The following is a 23,497-nucleotide window of genomic DNA, read 5'->3' as shown; positions in this document are numbered from 1 at the left end:
TTGCTGGGTGGCAGAAGGAGGAGAGCACCAGTGCACCTGAGCATGTGGAACTGCAGCCCAGTTGCTGAAAGCAGCATATAAGATGACCCTGGTCAGCTCTGCGGTTTCTGTGGTGTAAAGTGGGTAGGGGATACAGACCTCTGGGGTTACAGATATCAGAGCTGCTCCCTCAGGTCATGGAGTCCTATGCTAGGTAGGAGTTGTGGTCCTAGGACTGTGAATGTTGGTGGGGTTTGCTGTTGCCATTAGCTTGTTCTTGTCCATCTTGTTGTTGGCTTAGGCAAACCTTAGGGTCTGCAGGTTTTTTTTTTTTTTTTTTTTTTTTTGAGACGGAGGTCTCACCCTGTCATCCAGGCTGGAGTGCAGTGGTACAATCTGGCTCACTGTAAACTCTGCTTCCCTGGTTCAAGGGATTGTCATGCCTCAGCTTTCCAAGTATCTGGGACTACAAGTGCACACCACCAGGCCTGGCTCATTTTTATGATGGGGTTTTGCCACGTTGGCCAGGCTGGTTTTGAACTCCTGACTTCAAACTCCTGTCTTTTGTGCTTGTTACAGTGGGGGAGAGGAAGGTGTGGGAGGCAGGCAGGGGATATTGCAGAAGTGCCACTAGGAACCCAGGGCCTCTGTCTTTTTCTTATTGACCATTTTTATGTCTTCTTTTTAACATGTTAAGATGATTATCAGTTTCTTAGTTGGGTTGAAATTTATCAATTTCTTAGTTGTCTTGCTATTGAGTTGTAGGAATTCTTTACATATTGGGTATCTTTTATCATATATATGTAGTAATTTATAAGTATTTTCTCCAAGTGTGTGGCTTGTATTTGCATTTTCTTAACAGTTTCTTTGAAGCTGAAGTATTTTAATATTGATTGTTTAATTTACTTTTATGGTTAGTACTTTTTTCTTGAACCTTAGTTTTTAAACCTTTTTTTCTCCCTGTGTTTTGTTCCAGAAGTTTTGTCATTTTAGGTTTGTGATCCATTTGGAATTCATTTTTGTGTGCACTCTGAGGTGTAAGCGTCAAGGCTCATTTGTTGCATGTGGATATGTAGTTGTTCCAGCACCTACTTTTGAAAAGCTGTCCTTTCATCACTGAATTATAATTGGTATCTTTATGGAAAATTAATTGACTGTATCGGAGTGGATTTATTTTTGAACTCTGTTCCTTTCTATCTTCATGCTGTGCCATACTGTCTTGATTACTGTGGCTTTGAAATGTGTCTTGAAGTGGGTAAATGTAAATTCTTCAACTTTGTTCTTGTTAGAAATTTGTTTTGGCTATTCTAGATCTTTTTGCATTTCCAAATACAATTCTGAAGCACTTTACAGTTGGACAAAGAGTCTGCTGGGATTTTTGAATGGTATTATGTTGGATATATATATTAATTCTGACTGTTTAGACATCTTAACAGTATTTTAGTCTTTCAATCCAAGAACACATACATTTCTCCATTTACTTAGGTTTTATTTTTCCAACGTTTTAGTTTAAAGGTCTTTGTATATCTTTTGTTAGAGTTGACATTTTTTGATACTATTATAAATGGTATTTTTTAGTTTTATATTCAATTGTTTTTTGCTGGTATATAGAATATGGTAGATTTTTCTGTGTGAAGCTTTTATCTGCAACTTTGCTAAATTCAGTTATTCTAATATCTTTCTTTATTTACCACCTTTATTCATTTTAAAAATTGTATTCTTTGAAGTCTTCTGTAATATGTTTCGTAGAAGTGGTAATGACAGACATCTTTGTCTTGTTCCCGATTTTATGTGGAAAGCATTCAGTCTACTACTATGATTTTAGTTGTTGCATTTCTTATTGTAGATGCCTTATATAAGGTTGAGAAAGTTTCCATCTATTTCTGGATATCTAATATTTTTCTAAAAATGTGTTATAGTTCATTTACACTTCTAGATACACTACAGCTTAACCATTCTACAGTTAAACTGTTTGGTTATCTTTTTATATATTTATGGTCCATTGTGATTTTTTTCTGTGAAATCAACATTTGTTTCTCTTGCTTTTTTCTTTTGGGCTGTTTATCTTTTTCTTTATGATTTGAGGTAGTTCTTTATAGTTTAGATACTACTTTTGTTTTTCTATTTACAATAGTCTGCCTTTACCCTTGTGGAATATGTTTCAAGACAGTGGATGCGTGAAACTGTGGCTAGTATTGAACCATATATATGGTATATTTTGAAAGAGACTGCATTGACATAACATACTGCATACATTTTTAAAGCACTTGAAATAGTATACTATATATAGTATGGTTCAATACTATATAGTATAGTTTTTTTTCCTATATATACGTGCCTGTGATAAAGTTTAATTTATAAATTATGCATGATATATATAGTACATATGGGTTTTTTCCCCTATATATACCTACCTGTGATAAAGTTTAGTTTATAAATTAGGTACAGTAAGAGACTAACAACAACTAGTAACGAAATAGAACAAGTATGATAATATACTATAATGTTATACGAATGTAGGCTTTTTCAGAATACTTGATAACTGAGGTGGCTACTGAGTACTAAGTGGGTAGTATACACAGTGTGGATATGTTGGAAAAAGGGAAGATTCATGTGTGGGTGACATGGAGTGAGATTTCATTATGCACAGAACTCAGTCACAATAGTGCACAGTTTAAAAAATTGATTCTGGAATTTTTTATTTAATATTTTCAGACTGCAGTTGACCACTGGTAACTGAAACTTTAAAAAGTGAAACAAGAGATAAGGGGAAACTACTGTATATGTTTTGCAAGTATTTTCGGTTTTCATGATGTCTTTTTATTCTCTTTATGTTTTTTCATGAATAGAAATTTTTAGTTTTAATTTAGTTTCATATATAGTTTCCTTTGTTATTTGAATTTCCATGTCCTGTTTCATAAAAAGTTTCAGTTGTTGCTAAGTGTTTTCTTATTTTGTCATCATTCAGCATTTAAATTTCATTCCACGTGGGTTTGATTTGTGCAAGTTGTTTAAGTAGATGTCCAAATTTATTTTTCCCCTCTGAAGAGCCAGTGACTTAATTGACTTCTCTCCCTTGAATTAAAAAATGTATTTTTGAGACAGGTCTTGCTCTGTTGCCCAGGCTGGAGTGCAGTGATATAATCATAGCTTGCTTCAGCCTCAAGCTCCTGGGCACATGCTATCCTCCCACCTCAGCCTCTCAAGTAGCTGGGACTATGGATGCATACCACCCACCTGGCTATTTTTTAGTTCTTTTGTAGAGATATGGGGGTCTCGCTGTGTTTTCCAGGTTGGTCTTGAACTCCTGGTGTTAAGCCTTTTACTTTGGCCTTCCAAAGCATTGGCATCACAGGCATGAGCCACTGTGTTCAGCCAAATTAAAATATTTTTATTATAGTTTTACTGAAACTTGTTTAAACACAAACTAGGCATAAATGCATTTCGTTCTGTTGGATAGCTCTTATATAATAAGATGAAAAAGCAACTAGTAACTTAAATGTAACAAAAACAACGTAACTGAGGAAATTCAGATAACAAGATTAACTTAATTTGACAGATGGCAGTGTTTTGCAGAAGCTAATTTGGCATTTGTGACTTTAAGGAAATTAGTATGTGTATTTCAGGATATTGTAATATGTTATGAAGCTTTTGGGAGTAAACTTTATTTCTGTTGTCGTCCATATTGCGTTTCTGACTTGATACCTAAATAATAATCTTGTAGAGTGAATGGTATTCTTGGCCTCAGCCTTTTTATTGTAAAACTGTAACAGGTATGCTCTTGAGTTTTTTTTTTTTTCTTTCTTTTAAGCTATAGCTTGGTAAATGCTGATATTTCCATGTTGAACTGAACAGGTTGTGATTTTGTATAGAGCAGGATACACTTGCTGTAAATAATAGGTAAGAATTGTAGCTTCCTTTTAAGTTAGTGGCAAATAATTATCAGAACTTGTGAGCAGTTTACCTCGTGTACATATTTGAGTACCTGGGCAATCAACAGAGGGACATACTGCTGTGCAGTGTGATAACTGCTTTGGTAGACATTGTGAAATAGTATTATTATACTGAAGTAATAATTGTATTATTGCTTTATTGCTACCTGCCCTCCCCCCACCTCAGAGTTGATACACTTTGTTGTGGTGAAGATTTTAAACTTTTTTAACTGTGTTGCCAAAAATTTTAGTATTTGAAAGTTTGTTACAAACACAAACATTGAGAATTTTTGAGTAAGCAGTAGCAAGTAGGCATAGCTATTGGTCAAGAATTCTGTGGGCTTTCTGGCTTTTGCTATGTGAACTTTTAAGTACCTATGTTTAAATGATTTACATATGGGATATGCTAAAATTTAGCTACTGATATGTGTTTCCACTTATCTGTGGGAATTTTCCAAGGTTTTTCTTTGATTTTCTGATTTCTTTGTACTTCATCTTATAAATTAAGCTTCATCTTTGAGAGATTGTCTAATTTCCAAGTCATATATTTTCATTCACGTGTAATAAGAGTAAATGTAATGTTACATCTTAACATACAGTCTGGTTTAAGGTTTTCAATTGCATGTCTCCATTTGTTAAGACAGACATTACACAGTATCATGCCCGTTCATTTATTCTTTGTTTTAAGCAGATTGAGAAATAAATAATACACAACTTGAGCCAGAAGTGCATAGATGATATTGGAAATTAAAGTATTTGTAGGTAGAACTAAGAGGATATAAGAAGAGTAGGAAAGATCTTGTAAAGGATATAGTAGCTGAAATAAACTGTTGAAGATTTGTAGGCAGGTCGAAGTGTTATTCCAAGTAAAGAGAAGTCTATGAGCAAGGACAAATAAACCTTAAATGATTTAGTGCCTTCTGTTCTCTACATGTGGCTTTATTTGGCTGAGTACGATATAGTAATATTTGGTCTTTTCCCCTTGTTCCTGGCATGGAGCCATAAAGGCTTTGGGATTTGCTCTTTAGTCTGTACCAGTCAGATGACTGGCATGGGTCTGGGGTTTCTGGGGAGGAGAGAATATATAGCTTCAGCTTCAGGATGGATGCTCTTTGCCACAGAAACTAACCACTGTAGTTAGAAGATGAGAAATTTCAACCCCTCTCCCAACATCCAGGGAGGGAAGAGGGGCTGCAGATCGAGTTCAGTCACCAGTGGCCAATGATTTAATCAGTTATACCTTAATGAAATCTCCAGTGCCTTATATATTATATGCCTTTTTTTTTTCTTTGAGACAGAGTCTTACTCTGTCACCCAGGTTGGAGTGTAGTGGTACAATCTCTTCTCACTGTAAACTCCATGCCCCAGGTTCAAGCAATTCTCTTTTCTCAGCCTTCCGAGTAGCTGGTACTACAGGTGCATACCACCACACTTGGCTAATTTTTGTTGTTTTTAGTAGAGATGGAGTTTCACCATATGGGTCAGCCTGGTCTCAATCTGACCTCAGGTGATCCCCTCCTGGACCTCACAAAGTGCTGGAATTACAGGCATGAGCTACCATGCCCTGCCCCTTATATGTTTTTAATAAGTGTTCAGTAAATAGTTCTAGGATAGAGCTCAGCATATATAGTTAACTTTTCCCCCTAATTGTTTTTGTGTTTTTTTCTCTTAAAAATATAGAATTACATTTTAATATACTGTTAGTATACAAAAATTACTTTCAAGGAAGTTGTATCGGAGTCCAATGAGGACAAAGAAAGGGCGAAAATTAGGACAAAGAAGATTTGGTATAAAGAAGTATTGACTAGGAACAGATGATTGGCTGCTAAAGGGTAAAGGGAACTCTAAGAATAAAGGAAGAAATAAATTTGGGAGAGGCCCTCCGAAAGCCCCAAGACTCTGAGAGGCTTGGTTCTTGTCGGAGAGGTTATGAATGAAGCCCACTGGATGGCAGAGCACTTTGCAGAAGTGCTGCAGCCTGGGGTGTTCCTGCCAGTAGCTCTTTTGAAGTGGTGTAGAGCATGTACTTTGTTTCCAAGAGACCATAGGGCATGTTATGTAAGTAATTAGCATGACCCAAAACTGTATTTGCTTTACGGAATTGTGACAAATAGAACTGCTGGGAATTGTATAGTATTTCAGTTTCAGAGTTCTCCTTAGAGCACGTTTATTTTGTTTCATTAGTATAAGGAGTTTATTTTTGGATTATAAATTAATTATGCAAACTTAAGTACAGAAACTAGAGATACATAAAGATTTAATTGGACAAGAGAGCTATAATAGGAATCTGATTATTAGCATAAAAAATGAGTTACATACATATTTTAAACTGCAGACATGGTGATTCAAGGATATGATTTGATTCATAAAAGTTTTGTTTACCTACTTGTTTTCCAGAATATAGGCACTCTAATTTAAAAGCAGACTGCGTTCCAAAAGATTTTGCAAGTTGGGTTTTTGGAACTGAAAATACATGTTCCCATAGAAACCATGTTTTCTGGTGTTGGGTTCTTATTTGGAAATGTATTTAACTCTGTATGAACTTAGCTTATGTTGCTGTGTAACAAAACTTTATGGGAGAATTGCATTTAGAGTTTCTACTCATGATGCATTATTTTAAATCTAAGGAATTGGGGTGGGGAATATTCTTTTAATTTTATTTTTTAAAAAATTTTTGTTTATTATCTTTTGAGATGGACTTTTCACTCTTGTTACCCAGGCTGGAGTACAGTGGCGTGGTATCAGCTCACTGCAACCTCTGCCTCCCGGGTTCAAACGATTCTCCTGCCTCAGCCTCCCAAGTAGCTGGGATGAGAGGCATACACCACTACGCCTGGCTATTTTTTTTTTTTTTTATTTTTAGAAGAGATGGGATTTCACCATGTTGGTCAGGCTGATCTCAAACTCCTGACCTGAGGTGATCTGCCCACCTTCGCCTCCCAAAGTACTGAGATTACAGGTGTGAGCCACCGTGTCTGGCCAGATGCAGAATACTCTTCAAGGTTGTAACATGATGCAGATATAGTTGAAAGGTTGGGTGACAGGTTGGAAAAAGGACTCTGAGGCAAGGGAGGATGGAAATCACCATTTATCTAGGACTAGCTGTATCCATTGTTCTTTGCTAGCTGTTTCTCCTAAAGTATCTTAGTTATTTATTTCTTGATTACATGGATGCTTAATGTTTTAGCTCTGGAATTCTATAAAAAGTGAGGAAGAGGCTTTTAAAATTTAGAATTCATGGCATTTTTAAGATTTATATCTTCAGATTCATATGCCCATAGAGATACATGAATAATTTATTTTAACGCTAAAGTGCTGTTAATCCAAAAAGATTGAGAAAAGCTTCACTGTGACAGTAGGATATGCAGAATACCTGAACCGTTTGTTATTCCCCAAATACTTGAAAGCCAGGATTTGTTGTCTAGTGAGTAATGAACTACTCAAGAGAACGCAGATTTTGATCAATAGGAGTTTTACTATTTGTCACAAATAAGTGGAATACTGGGAGTATTCTTTAGAGCATTGTCTCTTCAAGGGAAAGTGACAAGAAGGTTTTATAGAGTGACAGGGGAGAGAATGTGATGTCACTTGTAGAGGAGGGGTCCCAGTGTTGTAGATGCAGTGAGTCACTATGCTAGCAGGTAGGTCACATGTTATGGTAATGAAACTATAGTTTTCCCCCAGAGTGATTACTTTAGCATGATAATGAGGAAAGTTCACTCAGGTTCATCTGTAAGTTGCTAGGGTCTGTAAGGAGTGGATCCAACTGACTAGGTGAGCTCATTCCCCACAGGGTTTGGGAAAAAACAGGTTGTAAGGCAAGACGCTATAAACAGGCCAGTTACTCAAGTTGATTAAATTCCGATAGTCCCTGGAGACCCTCCTTGTCTGCTTACACCTTGATGGGACTGCTATATAGATTATTTGCAATTAGGAATTTCAATAATAATATACTTTATACCAACCTTTAAGTGAGATTGACAGGACCAGAACTAGGAAATTCTAGATGTTATGTAGGAGGGAGTGGGCTTGACTTATGTATGCTTCTTGAATTTAGAAGAATTAGACAGTTTGCTTGTAAGTGTGCTTCTTGTTCCTGTGTGGGAGGAAAAAAATGGCTCCTTTTTACCTTTCTATGTTCTTTGGCTGGACTAGAAATTAAATTTACATGAGGCAGATTAACAGGAGAAAAACCATTTTAATTACATAGGTACTTACAGGAGTCTCACAAAATGAGAGACTTGAAGGGTCACATGATTGAAGCTTATGTAGCATCTGGAGCTACAAAAAGGGATAGGGGTTTGGGGCTTCTGGGAGGGGTGGCAACACATGTTATGAGAGGATGAGAGGAAATGTATGGTGAATAAAGGGTGTCTGTGCCGATAAAAAGTCTCTCAGTAATAAAAGTTGTTGCAGCCCTTTCTGATACAGATGCTCTTTCTAATGTAGATTTCTTATAAAGATTTTTTTTTTTAACAAAAGGACAGTTTTTCAAGGCTAACTCAAAATAACTACCTCAAAATATGCCAAATAAGTATATTTTGGGGTGGCATATCCTAGTCTCCTACAGTCTTATTTGGGGGGTGTGTGTGTCCTGCGCCCCCGCATTCCCATCTCCAATAATTAGTCCCTCTTGTCTGTGGATAAGCTTGTCTTATGATATGACTTGTTCCAGCTAACATCTGCAGGCTCTGCTGTATTCATTTATTCAATCAATATTGATTGAGTGCTTTCCATGTGCCAGGCATTATATGTATGTACCAGCAGTACAGTGATGAACAAATTAATCCTCTCATTGATATCTTTGAAATGATTACCATTTGGTGCTTAGCAGTGCTTTAGTGCACATGCTTCTGTCGTCTTGAGTTTACCTTCTTGTGATTAATTGTAGTATATTATAATTTGTGATGAGTCTATAACAGAAGGCATCTACATGTGTAAAGATCTTTGCATTAAGAAGGAGAATGATATTTCCTAGACCCTGAATGAAAGAGAGGGAAGAGGAATGCCAGGGGGAAAGCAGTGCAAGGTAATGCTGGGGACAGATGTAGGGACTCTAGGAAGCAGAGACCCTTTAAGGTATGAGAAGGACTTTCCTATAGGAAAATTCCTCAGACAAGTCGTAGAATATTACATTTGAAGGGAAATGAAAGATTATGCTTACTGATAAGAAAAACATGACAGGAAATTTTTTCTTCTTTGCTTTCTAGCTATTTAGAGGCAGGTTTGGACTTAAAACATGAAGGATGTGTTATGTACTTCAAATTCTTAGACAGTGAATTTTAGAGGTTTCTTAAGAGAACATGAGCTATAGCAGTTTAGTGTTACTGGGTAGATGCACAGTTATTTGTAAAAACAGATGTGTGTGTGATTGCTCACTTTAAAGACAGTAGAATGGATTAATCCTGCATTGACAGGTAACTTTGAAGTGCTTTCCATTTGGTACTTAGCAGCGCATGTGATTCTGAAGTTTAAGAATGTCTTTGGAGTTTCTATCAGGCTATTTTTTTCCTCTGTTCTTAGAAAATTTGGAAGCTTTTTTTAGAGGTCATTCTAAAAGTTGCCTCCCCTGTCTGCCCCACCCCCATGGATGGAAACCTTTGACTTTCTTTTCCTGAACCAAGTTTCATTTATATTTGGAAATTTAGCTAAAGGAGCCAATGACTGACTTAATGAGTCACCCACCGCTTAACACAATTTTTTTTTTTCTTACTTGTAGTCAATGGTGCTTTAGTTTTCTTCTATAATTTTTGAAGTATTTTACATCAACATAATAGTGGATTTTTGCACTGAGTTTTCATTTTTTATTGAATCTTTAATCTTCAATGTTAGATATCCTAGAGTTGAGAAAATATGGCAAGTACATGGGGTTTGAAACACCTCATTTCAGTCCTCTCTGCGCTTACTAATGTCTTGAAGTCTCTGTCAGCTATACAATGAGAGGAACCTTCCAGAGGTTGTGCATATGTATGTGTGTATTAAATTAAAAACAGTCTAGTATAGGGAAGTTTAAACTTTCCCTATGAAAGTTTGATTGAGTGCTGAAATAAACTGACAGTAAACAGATTAACAAGATAAAGTGCATAACAGTTTATTGACATGCAGACATGGGTGGGGGCTATAAAAAAACAGACTCTTAAAAAGGGCCAGATGGGTGAAGCCTAACTCCCCAGTTCATAAAGGGTGAAGTGGAGGATGCAGACAGTTTTAGAGGAAGAGTAATGATTTCAAGGGGAGTTGAGTGTGCCTGAGGAGCAGGCAATGACCCAGTACAAAATTATTCTGGGCTTTGGGAGAGATGGTGACATTTTTTGAGAGGTGAGGGGCAGAACTATACTACAAACAAAAGTTGCCTTTATTATATAAAGTCTCTGAAGTAACCAGTAGCCCTTAGAAGAAAGACTAGGTGAAAAGTCTGTGTGGGAATGGTATCCCAGGGGCATGGCAATTTTTAGTTTTCTCTCCTGCTATAGAAATTAATCTTCTCTGGTTTATATAGATTCCAGGGAATTATTCAAGACAATTTGATTCCTTCTGGATGAACATCCCTTAGTCAGATAAGGGAATTTCAGAGAAAACTTCTCCCTGTGCTTTGGAAAGGAAAACGGGGAGGCAGGAGAATGTTAGAGACAGACTTTGGTTCTGAGTCTTATTTCTGAGTCCTTTCAATTGCTTTTGTTCAAAGCACTCAGCAAGCCAGAACACCATACTTTGAGGCATTGTTTTCTTAACCTCACATTGGTATATAGCAAGAGTATAATAAATTAATATTTTTGTTCCGTGTCTTGGCTTGGCCCAGTGATCCTTTTTTTTTTTTTTTTGCATCCTCAAAACGTTATACTGATGTTAAATATGCTCTCTGTATTGAAAGTGATTTTTAAAAAAAACAGCATTTAATGTGGTAACCTGAGAAGGGAAAGAATTTCTGTGAAACTCTCAGATTTTTAATGTATATTGAAATTACCAATATTTCCTTATACCTGAAGTGCATAGTACTATATTTTGCACATAGTCAACACTTAAGGACGTTATTGTGTGGTAAAAATAACAAGAAATCTAAAGTCCCTTACGTCATCTTGACTTCTTCGCTTATTGACTTTTGTGGTGTTTGCAAGTGACTGAATCTCTTTGGACATTGCATCTTGCCCTTTTGGTTTATTCGTGGGAACAGGTTGAATCCATCTCCCTGTACTTTACTAGATTAAAAATCCCTACAAGGAGCATCTCAGCTCAGAAAAGGAGTCTAGATATGGAAATGGATTGGATGGGAACCACCTTAGATTTGCAATTGCTGGTCAAGGAGAGTACCATATTTAGGACATTTCCAGTTGGGGATCAGAGTGTATCACAGATCAGAAGTTTCATAAATGGGAAGGTAACAAACCTTGAAAAACACACTAGGGTCTTGATCACAACAGAAATGGCAACAAAAACTCTACGTAATTGCAGGAAATGAAGGTGCAGGTTTTCAAATACAGGAAAAACACAATTGGATAATGCCAGTAACAAAGGGAAAAAACTTTACAAATGAGGTGGCTTCTCTAACTTAAACTTAGAATTTTTCTCATTGCTCACTTCTTTTCATTTATTTCTACCTAGGTTTTAGCTAAGAAAATTCTTTCACCTTTTTTTTTCTTTTCCAGCTAGCCTCCTCCCCCATCCCCAGTTCTTTTTATTGTTTCATTTTCAGTCATGATTTATAAAAACTATGCTAGAGATACACCTGATTTTTTTTCTAGGATATTTGCTTGACTTTGTATTAAAAGATAAAATGGCAAAATAACAATTTCAAAGACCTTGCTCTTCTCCATAATATACTCAGTATTCTTATTACACTTTATCAAACCACCATAACAAAATCAAACCACCTCAAAACCCAGTGGCATACCAAAATACTGTCACTTGCACTTACAGATTTGTTGGTTGGCTAGGGTGGCTTTCTTCACATGTGCCTCATTCTTCTTAGGCAAGTGGGCTACCAAGTCATGTTCTTCTTAAGTAGGTTGCAGAAGTTCAACAGGGCAAGGCCAGCCATGCAGGTATGTTTCATGTCTGCTTGCATGGTGGTTGCTAACACGCCATTGGTCAAAGCCCATCATCCATACCACAGGGAAATACATCATGTCTCTAGGGGAGGAATTGAAAAATGGCAAAGAGTATGGATACAGGGATGGGAGAATTGGGAGTCTAGCATAGGCAGTGTAATCTTTTCTGGGATTTATATCCGTGTTCACATTTTACCTTTTAGTCATTAATTTGTATATATACTATTTTGTATTCTGCTTTAGCTTAATATGATTTTGTAAGGATAACTTCTGTATGGATTATATATTTTTCAGCTAAAAATAGTTGTATGTTTAACTCAGACTCTGCTTCTAAGTTAATCTGCATCAGAATAATTTGAAGTGCTTATTAAAATGCAGATCCTTAGACCTTAACCCAGACCAGTCTCTCTAGAATCAGTCTTTGTGGGTGAGGCCTGGGCATCTTCATTATTAACAAACTCATGAAGTCATCCTTCTATACATTAAAGTTTGAGAACTGCTTTCTTAGTGGAAGAAGATACATATTTGTTTAGTCTGTTCTCTGCTATAAGAACATACCTGAGACTGAGTGATATAGTTATACTTTGTGTCCCCATCCAAATCTCATCTTCAGTTGTAGTTCCCATAATCTCCAGTGTGTTGTGGGAGGGACCAGGTGGAAATAATTGAATCATTGGGGCAGTTTCCCCCATCCTGTTCTCATGATAATGAATAAGTGTCACAAGATGTGATGATTTTATAAAGAATGGTTCCCCTGAAGATGTTCTCTTGCCTGCCACCATGTAAGATGTGCCTTTGCCCCTCCTTCACTTTCTGCCATGATTGTGAGGCCTCATCCACCATGTGGAACCCTGAGTCCATTAAATCTCTTACCTTTGTAAATTACCCAGTGTATTAGTCTGCTCTCATGCTGCTAACAAAGACAACCGAGGCTGGGTAATTCATAAAGAAAAAGAAGTTTAGTGGACTCGAAGTTTCATATGGCTACAGAGGCCTCACAATCATGGCAGAAGGGAAAGGAGAAGCAAAGGCACATCTTACACAGTGGCAAGCAAGACAGTGTGTGCAGGGGAACTGCCCTTTATAGAACCACCAGATCTCATAATTACTCACTATCACAAGAACAGCATGGGAAAAAACCCACCCCCATGATTCACTTACCTACTACTAGGTCCCTCACATGACACGTGGGGATTAAGGGAGCTGCAACTCAATCTGAGATTTTATTGGGGACACAGCCATTTTTTGATTTTTGTAATTAATGGCCGTCAACACTTGTACAAATGACTAATTTCATTGGGTACTCAGTAATTTTTTTCTGAGCCATGATTGAATAATTTTCAATTGAGGAAAGTAATGCTTTATGTGTGAAATCAGGTATGGAGTGCTGGTAGCAGTGAGATTACAGGCTTATAAAAATTATCAAGGATTTTACAGTAACTAAATGAAGACATTGAATTGAATAAAGATAATTTCTGTAAAATTTTTATCCCCATTCATAATATTGGGTATTGCATAACTTAGTCATGATTCCATTGCTAGTTATTGGTAATTTTCTAAATGAAAGTAGTATAAACTGAAAAGTATCTAAGACAAGTTTCATTCAATTTAGAAAGTTTATTTTGCCAGGGTTAAGTATATGACCATGACACAGCCCCAGGAGGTCCTGACAACATTTGCCCAAGGTGGTTGGGGTACAGCTTGCTTTTATACATTTTAAGGAGACATAGCAGTCAATTTGTAAGATTCACATTGGTTCAATCTGGAAGTGGGGGACAACTTAAAGTGGGGCTGCGGGGTGGCTTCCAGGTCATAGGTAGATTTAAACATATTCTGACTGGCTGAGTTATTAATAGAAAGGACTGTCTGGGTTAAGATAAAGGGTTGTGGAGATCTACATTTTTTATCACGGAAATGAAGCCTCCAGCTAGGAGGCTTTAGAGAGAATAGACTGAAAATGTTTCTTACTGGACTTAAGGTCTGTGTTTATGTTAATGCTGGAGCGATATAATGAGGCATGTTCACCCCCACTTACGGTCATGGCCTGAACCAGTCTTTTGGGTTAAATTTTAGAGTGCCTTGAAGTTCATTCAGATGGTAGGGGGTTGGTGCAGGACAGGGAGGGGCTTCAAATTTTATTTTTGTTTTTTGGTATAAAAACTGATAGGTTTAAAGAGAATTTTTGTTTTCTCATTGCAGGTCTGTAAATTTGACAGTTCTTTTATTCAAAATTTTGATACTTCTTAGTATTTTATATGTCTCTGTGTACTTTATTATGTATTGTTAGTCTTCGTTATCCCAGCTCTGTAAAAATATTTTTATGGAAGTGCAAGTTCTTTGATGGTGTCGCAGACACTGACAATGCCTATCCAGTAAACGTTGTTTTTTTTTTGATAATATAATCCTGATTTCATTTTCACAGGCAGCCTTTGCCTATCCAAAAAATGCATTTCCCAGTCTCCTTTGCAGCTGTGATTTGCCACGTAACTGTTTTGTGCTTTGTGAGGCTTTTATAAGTGGAAGTGGAAGTGGGGCTTGTTAAAGGAGTCCCATTCATTTGGCAGACACCTTTTGTCCTTCGCCCTTCCCTTTATCCTATCTAGAACTTGGACGGACAGGATAGTGGAGGTGGAGACCATGGAGTGACAGACATATTCTGATGAATATTCTACATAAAGACTTCATGCTGGGTGTCCTTACTAGATCTGGAGTGCCCATTGTGTCTTCTAAGTTAGAAGAGAAAGACACTCCAGAGTGTTGGAGCTGCAGTTTAGTTGGGAATCTGTTAAATGTAGCTGAACGTAGTTTCTACCTAATACATACAGTTTCTGTAAAAGATACTTGGGCTGCATTATCTTAAACGTTTCATATAATTTGTTTAGGACTTCTTAGACTTTTTAGACTTCTAAAAATATATACTTTACAGTATTTAAATTGTCAAGCATGTTTTGAAATGCACAGTTTACAATTTGATGTCAACAAAGCTGAATATAGAACATTCAAAAACTTTTTATTTTGAAATTTCACATTTAAAAGTGCAAACTTAGTACACAAAACTTCGTAACTTTTTTTCTCCCCAAAGCATTTGATAGTAAGTTGCAGGCATCATGCCCTGTTACCACTTAAATTCTTCAGGATTTATTTCCTAATAAAAAAGATAACTCTCTAGAGTTACTGTACTGGAGTTATCACATTCCAGAATTTAATAAAATGTCATTACTAAGCTGTCCATATTCATATTTGTCCAGTTGTTCCAACGATATTCTGCATAACATTTGGTATGGCCTACAGTCAACTCCCCATTTGGCTGACATGCTTTTTTAGTCTCCTTTAATGTGGAGACTCCACCTGTTTTTCAAGGTGTAGATATTTTTGAAGATAATAGAGTAATTATTTTTCACAGTATCCCTCAGTTTGGGTTTCTGTGATGCTTCCTTAAGATTAGATTTAGGTTGTGCATTTTCGCCAGGGCTATATCATAGATTATAGTGTATCAGGAGGCACGCACTGCCATTTTATCCTATTATTGGTAATACTAACTTTGATCTCTTGGTTAAGGTGGTGACTCTCAGGTTTTGCAATATTGTTATAGTAGATAGCTAGTCAGACATGAGCAAGGCAGGAGAGGGCCTCCCCACCAGGAATGTCAGGCAACCATCAGGCTATTATTAACAGTCTCTCTAAAATAATAATTGGTCACAACTGGTGCCAGCCAGTCTCCCAATAGATAGAAACACTGAGGCCAGGCGTGGTGGCTCATGCTTGTAATCCCAGCACTTTGGGAGGCTGCGGCGGGCCGATCACCTGAGGTCAGGAGGTTGAGATCAGCCTGACCAATATGGTGAAAGCCTGTCTCTACTAACAATAAGAATATTAGCCTGGCGTGGTGGTGGGTGCCTGTAGTTCCAGCTGCTCGGGAAGCTGAGACAGGAGAATTGCTTGACCCCGGGAGGTGGAGGTTTCAGTGAGTGGAGATCGTGCCTCTGCACTGCATTCACTCCAGCCTGGGTGACAAAGTGAGAATCCATCTCCAAACAAAACAAAACAAAACAACTGAAACTGGTGATCAGCAGCTTCCTGATAAGATCCCAGGATTTGGGTGAATGGGCTCAAGCATGTGTGCACTAAGACGCAAAATGGTGGAGTTTAATTGACATATGCTCTTCCTCTAGGAACACTCAACGGGTAAGTGAGAAACACCTCCAATGAGAATGTGCACAATTTCAGTAAACACACTATGCATGCAGCCCCTTCCCAGTACTGGCAGGCCACTGTGCCTGTGGACAGCCCACCCCATGGGAAGAATTAGGGGAGAAGAAACGCAAACCCTGGAAGCATGTCAGTGTATAAAACCTCAAGTCAAAGGTCAAACTGTTCACTTATCTTTAAAGTTGCTCACTTGGTCCCCTTCCAAGTGTACTTACTTCGTTTCATTCCTGCTCTAAAGCTTTTTAATACACTTTCACTCCTGCTGTAAAAACTTGCCTTGGTCTCTCACTCTGCCTTATGCCTCTTGGTCAAATTCGTATGGGTTCGCTGCTGTTAACACAAGAAAGTTATTCTTTCTCCCTTTATAATTTATAGGAATAGAATTTAAAATGATGTAAATATTCTGTTCCTGATCAAACTTTCATTCAGTAGTTTTAGTATCTATTGAAGATTCCTGACTGAATTATTATTGAGATAAATGTAAAACATCTTTTAAAAAAAATTTCAGTAGGTCCTAATCTATTCTGTTGATTAGGTTTGCTTTTCCTATGGTATTCATTGTGATTTATGTATTTCATGGTACTGTTCTATAGTGTTGGGAAATTTAAGAAATACAGAGATGTGGGGAGGAAGTTGGTTTTTATTTAGGGGCCATCAGGGGAGAGTTTGACAGTGAAATTCTGTCTCTCTACCTCTTTTTCCCTCCAGTGCAATGTAATATGAAATCAATTATATAGGCCAATAGCATATAAAGAACTGAAGCAAATGGGGACAAAAGATCTATTCAGTTTATAGTCTTTTATGACAGATTGGACAGTGAAATGATCCTTTTTTTTTAAGTAGATCTGAGGATCTCCATGGTATAATTATGTCCTACCAAAAGCATGTCTTTTTCTTTCTTTTTTTTTTTTTTTGAGGCGGAGTTTCGCTCTTGTTACCCAGGCTGGAGTGCAATGGCGCGATCTCGGCTCACCACAACCTCCGCCTCCTGGGTACAGGCAATTCTCCTGCCTCAGCCTCCTGAGTAGCTGGGATTACAGGCATGTGCCACCATGCCCAGCTCATTTTTTGGATTTTTAGTAGAAACGGGGTTTCACCATGTTGACCAGGATGGTCTCGATCTCTTAACCTCGCGATCCACCTGCCTCTACCTCCCAAAGTGCTGGGATTACAGGCTTGAGCCACCGCACCCTGCCAAAGCATGTCTTTTTCAAAGGTGTTTCTCTCCTTGTGCTTAACCATCATGGATATGACGGCTTTTCTTGTTAGGTGGCATAAATGAGGGGGTGAAGAATAGGATGGAAATTGCTAATTCAGTAAGACTCCTTGGGGAGTAATGTAGGGAAGTTACCTTTCGAAACATGAGAATGACATAAGGGTTCGCCACAGCATGATTCATTCTTTCTAGAAGGAGGAAGCTGCTTGGTGTTTCTTAAGTTCATTTTCCTTTTTTATCCTAATTTATTCTGTTTGTTTGTTTGTTTGTTAGGAAAACCAGAGGTCATTTGTTTTCTTTTCCTTGTATATTTTCAGAGTTGAGAATATAATGATTTTGGTTTTTTTCTCCCTCTAGCACCAGCAGACGTTTTTGAATCAACTGAGAGAAATAACTGGGATTAATGATACCCAGATACTTCAGCAAGCCTTGAAGGTATGGCCTCTGTTTTATGATACACAGTTTGTGGCATATGTTTATCTCTAGTATGTGTTATATTTGATAGTTGAAGTTTTTTAGTTTTTATTTTTATTAAACCATGTGGTAGTTTTAGAGACGTGGGAATGGACTTTGGTAAAGTAAAATCCTGAGTTAACTTACTGCAGTTTTGAGCATATTAGTTTATAGCAGTCTGATGTCCACGATACCTTAGAGTGACAGATAGTGTCTTTCTGTGTATGAAATGCTTTTTGTGCAGAATGGTTTTACTTTTAAGAGCTATAATTTTAGAGTTTAAATGAGGGTGCAAGGCGGGGTGTATTAGATAAAGAGGTGTTAAGAGAAGGGAAAAATAGAAAATTAATAAAAGCCCTAAAGTTTACATTTTTCTTCTTGAGAAGCAGAAATATAAGTTTGCATCTATTCAGCTAATTATGCCCTAAGTTAAAAACTTTCAATTTCAAACTCTTTACTATAGGCAACAACTAAAATGTATCATTTTGGTCATATCTTAGTTGTACCTTCATTTTCACACAGACATCCAAATGAGTCATATCACATGTATACTCACTTTGAAAAAGAGTGAATGAAAGCTATTTAAGAAATAGAACTGTACAGTATTTTATGCTTATTTGAATATTACCACTATAGGCTAAACATAATATAGCATTTTTGCCATTACAGTCATATACACAGCTCCAATCCTTTGGAACTTGGTTTCAAGCCAGTTTTTTTAATCTGTTTTTAGAAATAATCTATTAGGTGATTGTAATAAAAGTCATTATGATAATAATTAGTACTGATTAAACTTTTAGTACCACCAGGCAGTATTTTAAGTACTTTATGTGGGCTAGCTCATTCTAATAACAACTCTATGAGATAACTATTAGTTTCATCCCCTTTTGAAAAGATGAGAAGTTAAGGTAACTTGCCCAACATCACACAGCCCATATATGGAAAAGCTTGGAATAAAAACCAAGGCAGCCTGATCCCAAGATGGCAGACTTAATTTATGCTTCTTTTACTAGAAGCTTTGCTTCACCTTATTCCCCCATCAGGAATATCCTGAACTAGTAGTGTTAGAGCTTTTATGCAGGGTATATGAAGCCACTCTAAGGATTTGGAGAGGATGCAGAAGTGTTCTGCCTCAATTTTTATGATCATGACATTTAGATAATTGCTAGTCTTTTTTTAATTCTGATAAATATCATCACTAAATTCCATGTCTGTTTTCAGAAACTACCTTTTTCATATATATTACTGAGTGTGAGGCTATAGCCTATCACCTTGCCAGGATAAATTTGGGTAATTCACATTTTTTTTTTAAACTTAGGAAATATATAGCTCCAGTTAAGCCTTATCTGCATTTCCTGTGATGTAAGTTGTGTGTGCATAGGTTTTTGTTTTTTTTAATTTTTAATTTTAAATTTCCAACATTTTTGTTTCGGTTACCAGTAGCTGGGGGAAAAGAGTATATTTAAACCTTAATTGTTGCCCATTATAAATTTCTAAGATGTTTCATCATGAGTTGACTATCTTAGTAGTAACCTGACAAGAAGTCTCCTTTTGGGTGCCGTCCATGACATCATTGATTAATTTCAGTACTTTTAATTTGAGAACGCATTTTAGCTCTAAAAAGTAAACCAATTTAAATTTGTGTAAATTCCTGCTGTGTTAGTTTATATATATATATATATATATGAGAAACATATTTCTTGGCATATAGTACATGCTCAATAAATGTTAGCCGTCATTGAGATTTATGATTGGTTTACTTATTTAACAATAGCATATCTTACATTTTGGATGAGTCACTTAGGAATCTTCTAATGCTCATGACAGAGGGCATACTTGAAAGCAGTGATGCTTTTGAAACTGCACTCTTCTCTCATCACTGACTGCTAGAATTGGAATTGGGGTAGGTTTTGGGGACTTTATTCTGCCAGCTGCTCAGTCCTCAAATTTTGGAATCATCCTAATCCTACTGTCATGTCCCACATTTAATATGATAGCAGTAATATCGGACTCTCTTCTGCCCTTTCTCTCCTGTAGTCTATTCTTAATATATAGTCAGAGTGAACCTTTTAAAATGTCATACTATGTCATTCCTTTCCAGAACACTCCACTGGCTTCTTATTACACCCATGCGCATGTCTAAGTTCTTAGGAAACCTACAGAGCCTTTTAAGTTCTGGTTTTCTGTTACAAAGATAGCTTCGTTATGAATATCTGGGTTTCCTGTGTTGTTTCAGGTAACTGTCTTTAGCTAGCGTTTTTTGGTTGTCAACCATGCAGAGAATATAAAGATGTAACTGGACAAGTCTCTTTTCATTTTGCTGTTTTAAAAATTCTTTTTCTGGCATCTGCTATCTTCTAAATGAATTTTAGAATCATTTTATTCAGATGTGCTTTTGATGAGAACTATGTAAAATGTATATATTTGGGTAGGATTGTCATCTTGACAGTATTATTTCTGTCTAGAGTTCTGTGTATCTCTCCATATTATCAAGCCCTTGAGTACATTTTGCCATTTTCTTCCTATGAGTCCTTGACTTTTGCTTGTTTGCCCTAAGAATGTATCCAGCACCCATATTAAAAGGAGTATCTTTTATTGTCCTTGTTTGTAGAAGTATTATTTTAAATACTCATTTTGCACTCTTTCATATGACAAGTTCCAGAAGACATTTTTTAGTTTTTTTGTTCAAAAGTATAAGTTTGTGATTGACTTTTATTAAGCAGATAGGAAAGTAATGAAAGACTAAGAAATTAGAGATGGATTTTTACATTGTATCAGTTTTAATTAGTAAAAGAGTATTACTGTAGATATAGTATACTTTATGATGCATTTACACTATAAAATTAGCACATATAGATTATTTTCAAATCTAAAGCAGATTTATTCTGGAGTATTAGTTATGGAGAATATTGTATAAATTTTTTGAGAATGTATAAAATTATTTCAAAACATTTGATATTCTTTTCTTGAATTTGAAGGATAGTAATGGAAACTTGGAATTAGCAGTGGCTTTCCTTACTGCGAAGAATGCTAAGACACCTCAGCAGGAGGAGACAACTTACTACCAAACAGCACTTCCTGGCAATGATAGATACATCAGTGTGGGAAGCCAAGCAGATACAAGTAAGTTTTCTTTCCTTTCTTATTATTTTAATAGGAATATACTGACAAATTTTCCTTGGTGTAATACATTAAGTATGCTTAACCAAAGGTAAAGAACCAAAAAAGAACTCTATTAACCTTAGTTCTTTTTAGTATAGTTGAAAGGAGCATATATTATCTTTTTCAGATTATAAGGAAAAGATTTAATCTAAGTTATATAGTTTTTTTCATAGAGCATTTCATATAGTCTTTATTGTTTTGAAATATGGAATAGCTGCAGTTATATTCATAAAAGAACTAGAATTTTTAATGGGGACAGTTATTTTGTGGATTTTAAGTGTTGGTAGAGGTTTTAGTATTACTTTTGAAGTTAAAATATTATTTCTCATTACTGATAGGTTTGCCATTTAGTAAAATTTTCCTTCCCTTTCCCCCTGCTTTCAAATAAAGCTTTGGTGAAGCAGTTTATTATTGTGTAACAAAACTGCCTTTCATTCCAAAAAAGAAAACTAGGGAAAAGCATTTTTTTGGAGATACACACAAATACATCCATGTGGAAGATTGTATGTGGGACTTAAATTTTCCATTATATGAATACTTTATACTTGTGTAGCACACAGTTTTTCAAAATATGTTGTTTCTGTCATATCTCATAGATTAATAATTGTGCTACATAAAATATAGTTATTTTTTAACATTATGGATTTGCAAAGTTTGATTATTACCATATTTGGAGAGAATTTCTTATATTGTTTATAGACATTCTCAAAGTTAGGAAGCACCCCGAAAAGAGCTTATTTACCTAGAGGTTTATTATTGCTTATTGATAAAATATTTTAATTTCTAGTTTTCAGGATACACAGATGATCTTGTATCAGAGGAAACTAGAATATTTCTATCTCAGTTAATAGGTGATGGGATAATTTTTGTTGCATACATATGACAGACCTATTTAACGTTTAAGTTCAAGGCAAACTGTGACTTGGCCCCCATCCACATTTTTAGCCTCATTTTTCACTGTTTTTCTCCTGTCATTCAATACTATGATAATACAGATTGGCTTGAAGTTCTCATGTACTCAGTGCTATTTAATTTCTCTGTCTTTACCTGTGTTGTTCCTTCTGTTTGAATGCACTCTGGCCTTTTCCTCCCTAGCCTAATATATTCTGGTATTGAAAGATTTAGCTAAAGAGCTGCTTGCTGGAGAATGCTTTTCCTGGCCTCTAGCTAAGACCAAGTGCTTTTCCAGCATCCAGGACATGCTTCTGTCTTAATGAGTACTCTGTTATTTTGGAGTTATTTGCTTGAACATTAGTGGTACTCAAAAAATGTTCATTGAGTTATTTTTGATAATATGTGCACTAAAGCGCTTTAAAAGATAATGAAGTTGAGATGTTTGTTGCAGAAAGTTGAAAGAGAAGTGGTATAAATAGCAGAAAAATGAGTAAGAATAGTATTTCAGATCTTTCAAAGTTCTAAGACTCAAGGGGAAAAAGAAACTAGGCAGGTGATAAAAAGGAAAAGGATAATTTTTGCTAAAGGCTCCTGGTTTAAGTGATGCAAACAGGAAATTGACTAAACAGCGATCATTGTTGTTGTGAACTCTTAATAGGTGGTATCCTTGGTGACATGTATATTTATAGAAAAGGGGAAAATTAAGATTATATGTGTCATACACAAGAGATAGTTGTGTAAAGTGAGAAAATATTGCATAAGGCTGTTTAAGATTTTAGATAGCAAATAGTGAAAATGTTATGGAGGACAAAAAAAAAAATTGAATAGGTTCCCTTAGGCAGAAGGCAACCTAATTTCAGAAGGCATTGGTTGATAATTTCAGTGTCGCGTTTGTTGATAATGAAAACTTTTTTGTTTGTGGATCTCTTGACAAATATTCACGAAGTAATTTTATTTTCCACTTGAAATAGAAGGTCGAGAAATGAAGTTTCTGATGTCATCTTAACTGATTGTCATATTGAGTAACTTGCTTGCTGTTGTGGTTTCTTTATCCATAAAATATATAATACATAATATGTGTTAAGTGCTTTCCTTCTAACCAGGATGCTAATTGGGATAGTGTGTCCATAAAGTTGGTTTGAGATTATTAACAGCAAACTATTGTAAGAATTTAATGTGGTGATTGTATTATGATAGTATCAAACCCGGAAAAAAATTAATGATGGAATAACAGTAATACTTTTCCATGAATCATTTGTGCCAGTAGTATAGTAATATAGTGTTACATGGTTTAAAACTGAAAAAGTGAGATGTCATGCAATTCAGCAGATACTAAAAAAAAAACTCTTTAAAAATGTGCAGTTACTGTTGAGAAGAAATGAAGTTGTGTGTTTTTAATTCTTGGAAGGTGTGGTAAAACCTACATGTGGGACAGAAAGAGAAAATAATTATAAATGGATATATATTCAAATGCAGGCCTCTGTTGGGGGAAAAAAACAAAAAAGAAACTAACTACCTAAGTGCTGTAGAAAGGAAGAATAGATCAGAGTGTGAGAGTTTTCAAGGGATTTTTATAGATATAAAAACCCTTTTGAGCACTTTGTCCA

At 36.1% G+C, this 23,497-nt stretch overlaps 1 protein-coding gene across 8 annotated transcripts in view; it reads left to right on the top strand.

Annotated features, from left to right (window-relative positions):
- Window positions 1-23,497, top strand: part of USP25 (ubiquitin specific peptidase 25) — a 142,550-nt gene that overhangs the window by 12,051 nt on the left and 107,002 nt on the right. For 6 of the 8 annotated variants that reach the window (XM_074389475.1, XM_074389474.1, XM_039480513.2 and 3 more), the window contains exons 2-3: window positions 17,739-17,816; window positions 20,813-20,957. In XM_074389475.1, coding sequence (XP_074245576.1) covers window positions 17,739-17,816; window positions 20,813-20,957 — 223 coding nt within the window. Of the gene's footprint in view, window positions 1-17,736; window positions 17,817-19,152; window positions 19,197-19,935; window positions 20,071-20,812; window positions 20,958-23,497 lie in introns of those variants that run through there. The other 2 variants (XM_074389477.1, XM_074389478.1) reach the window with 2 other exon arrangements.

Source organism: Saimiri boliviensis, chromosome 18, assembly GCF_048565385.1.
Source record: "Saimiri boliviensis isolate mSaiBol1 chromosome 18, mSaiBol1.pri, whole genome shotgun sequence".
In the NCBI taxonomy this organism is placed as follows: domain Eukaryota; kingdom Metazoa; phylum Chordata; class Mammalia; order Primates; family Cebidae; genus Saimiri; species Saimiri boliviensis.
Note: the sequence above shows the minus strand (reverse complement) of the source record. Positions and strands in the feature narration are given on the sequence as shown.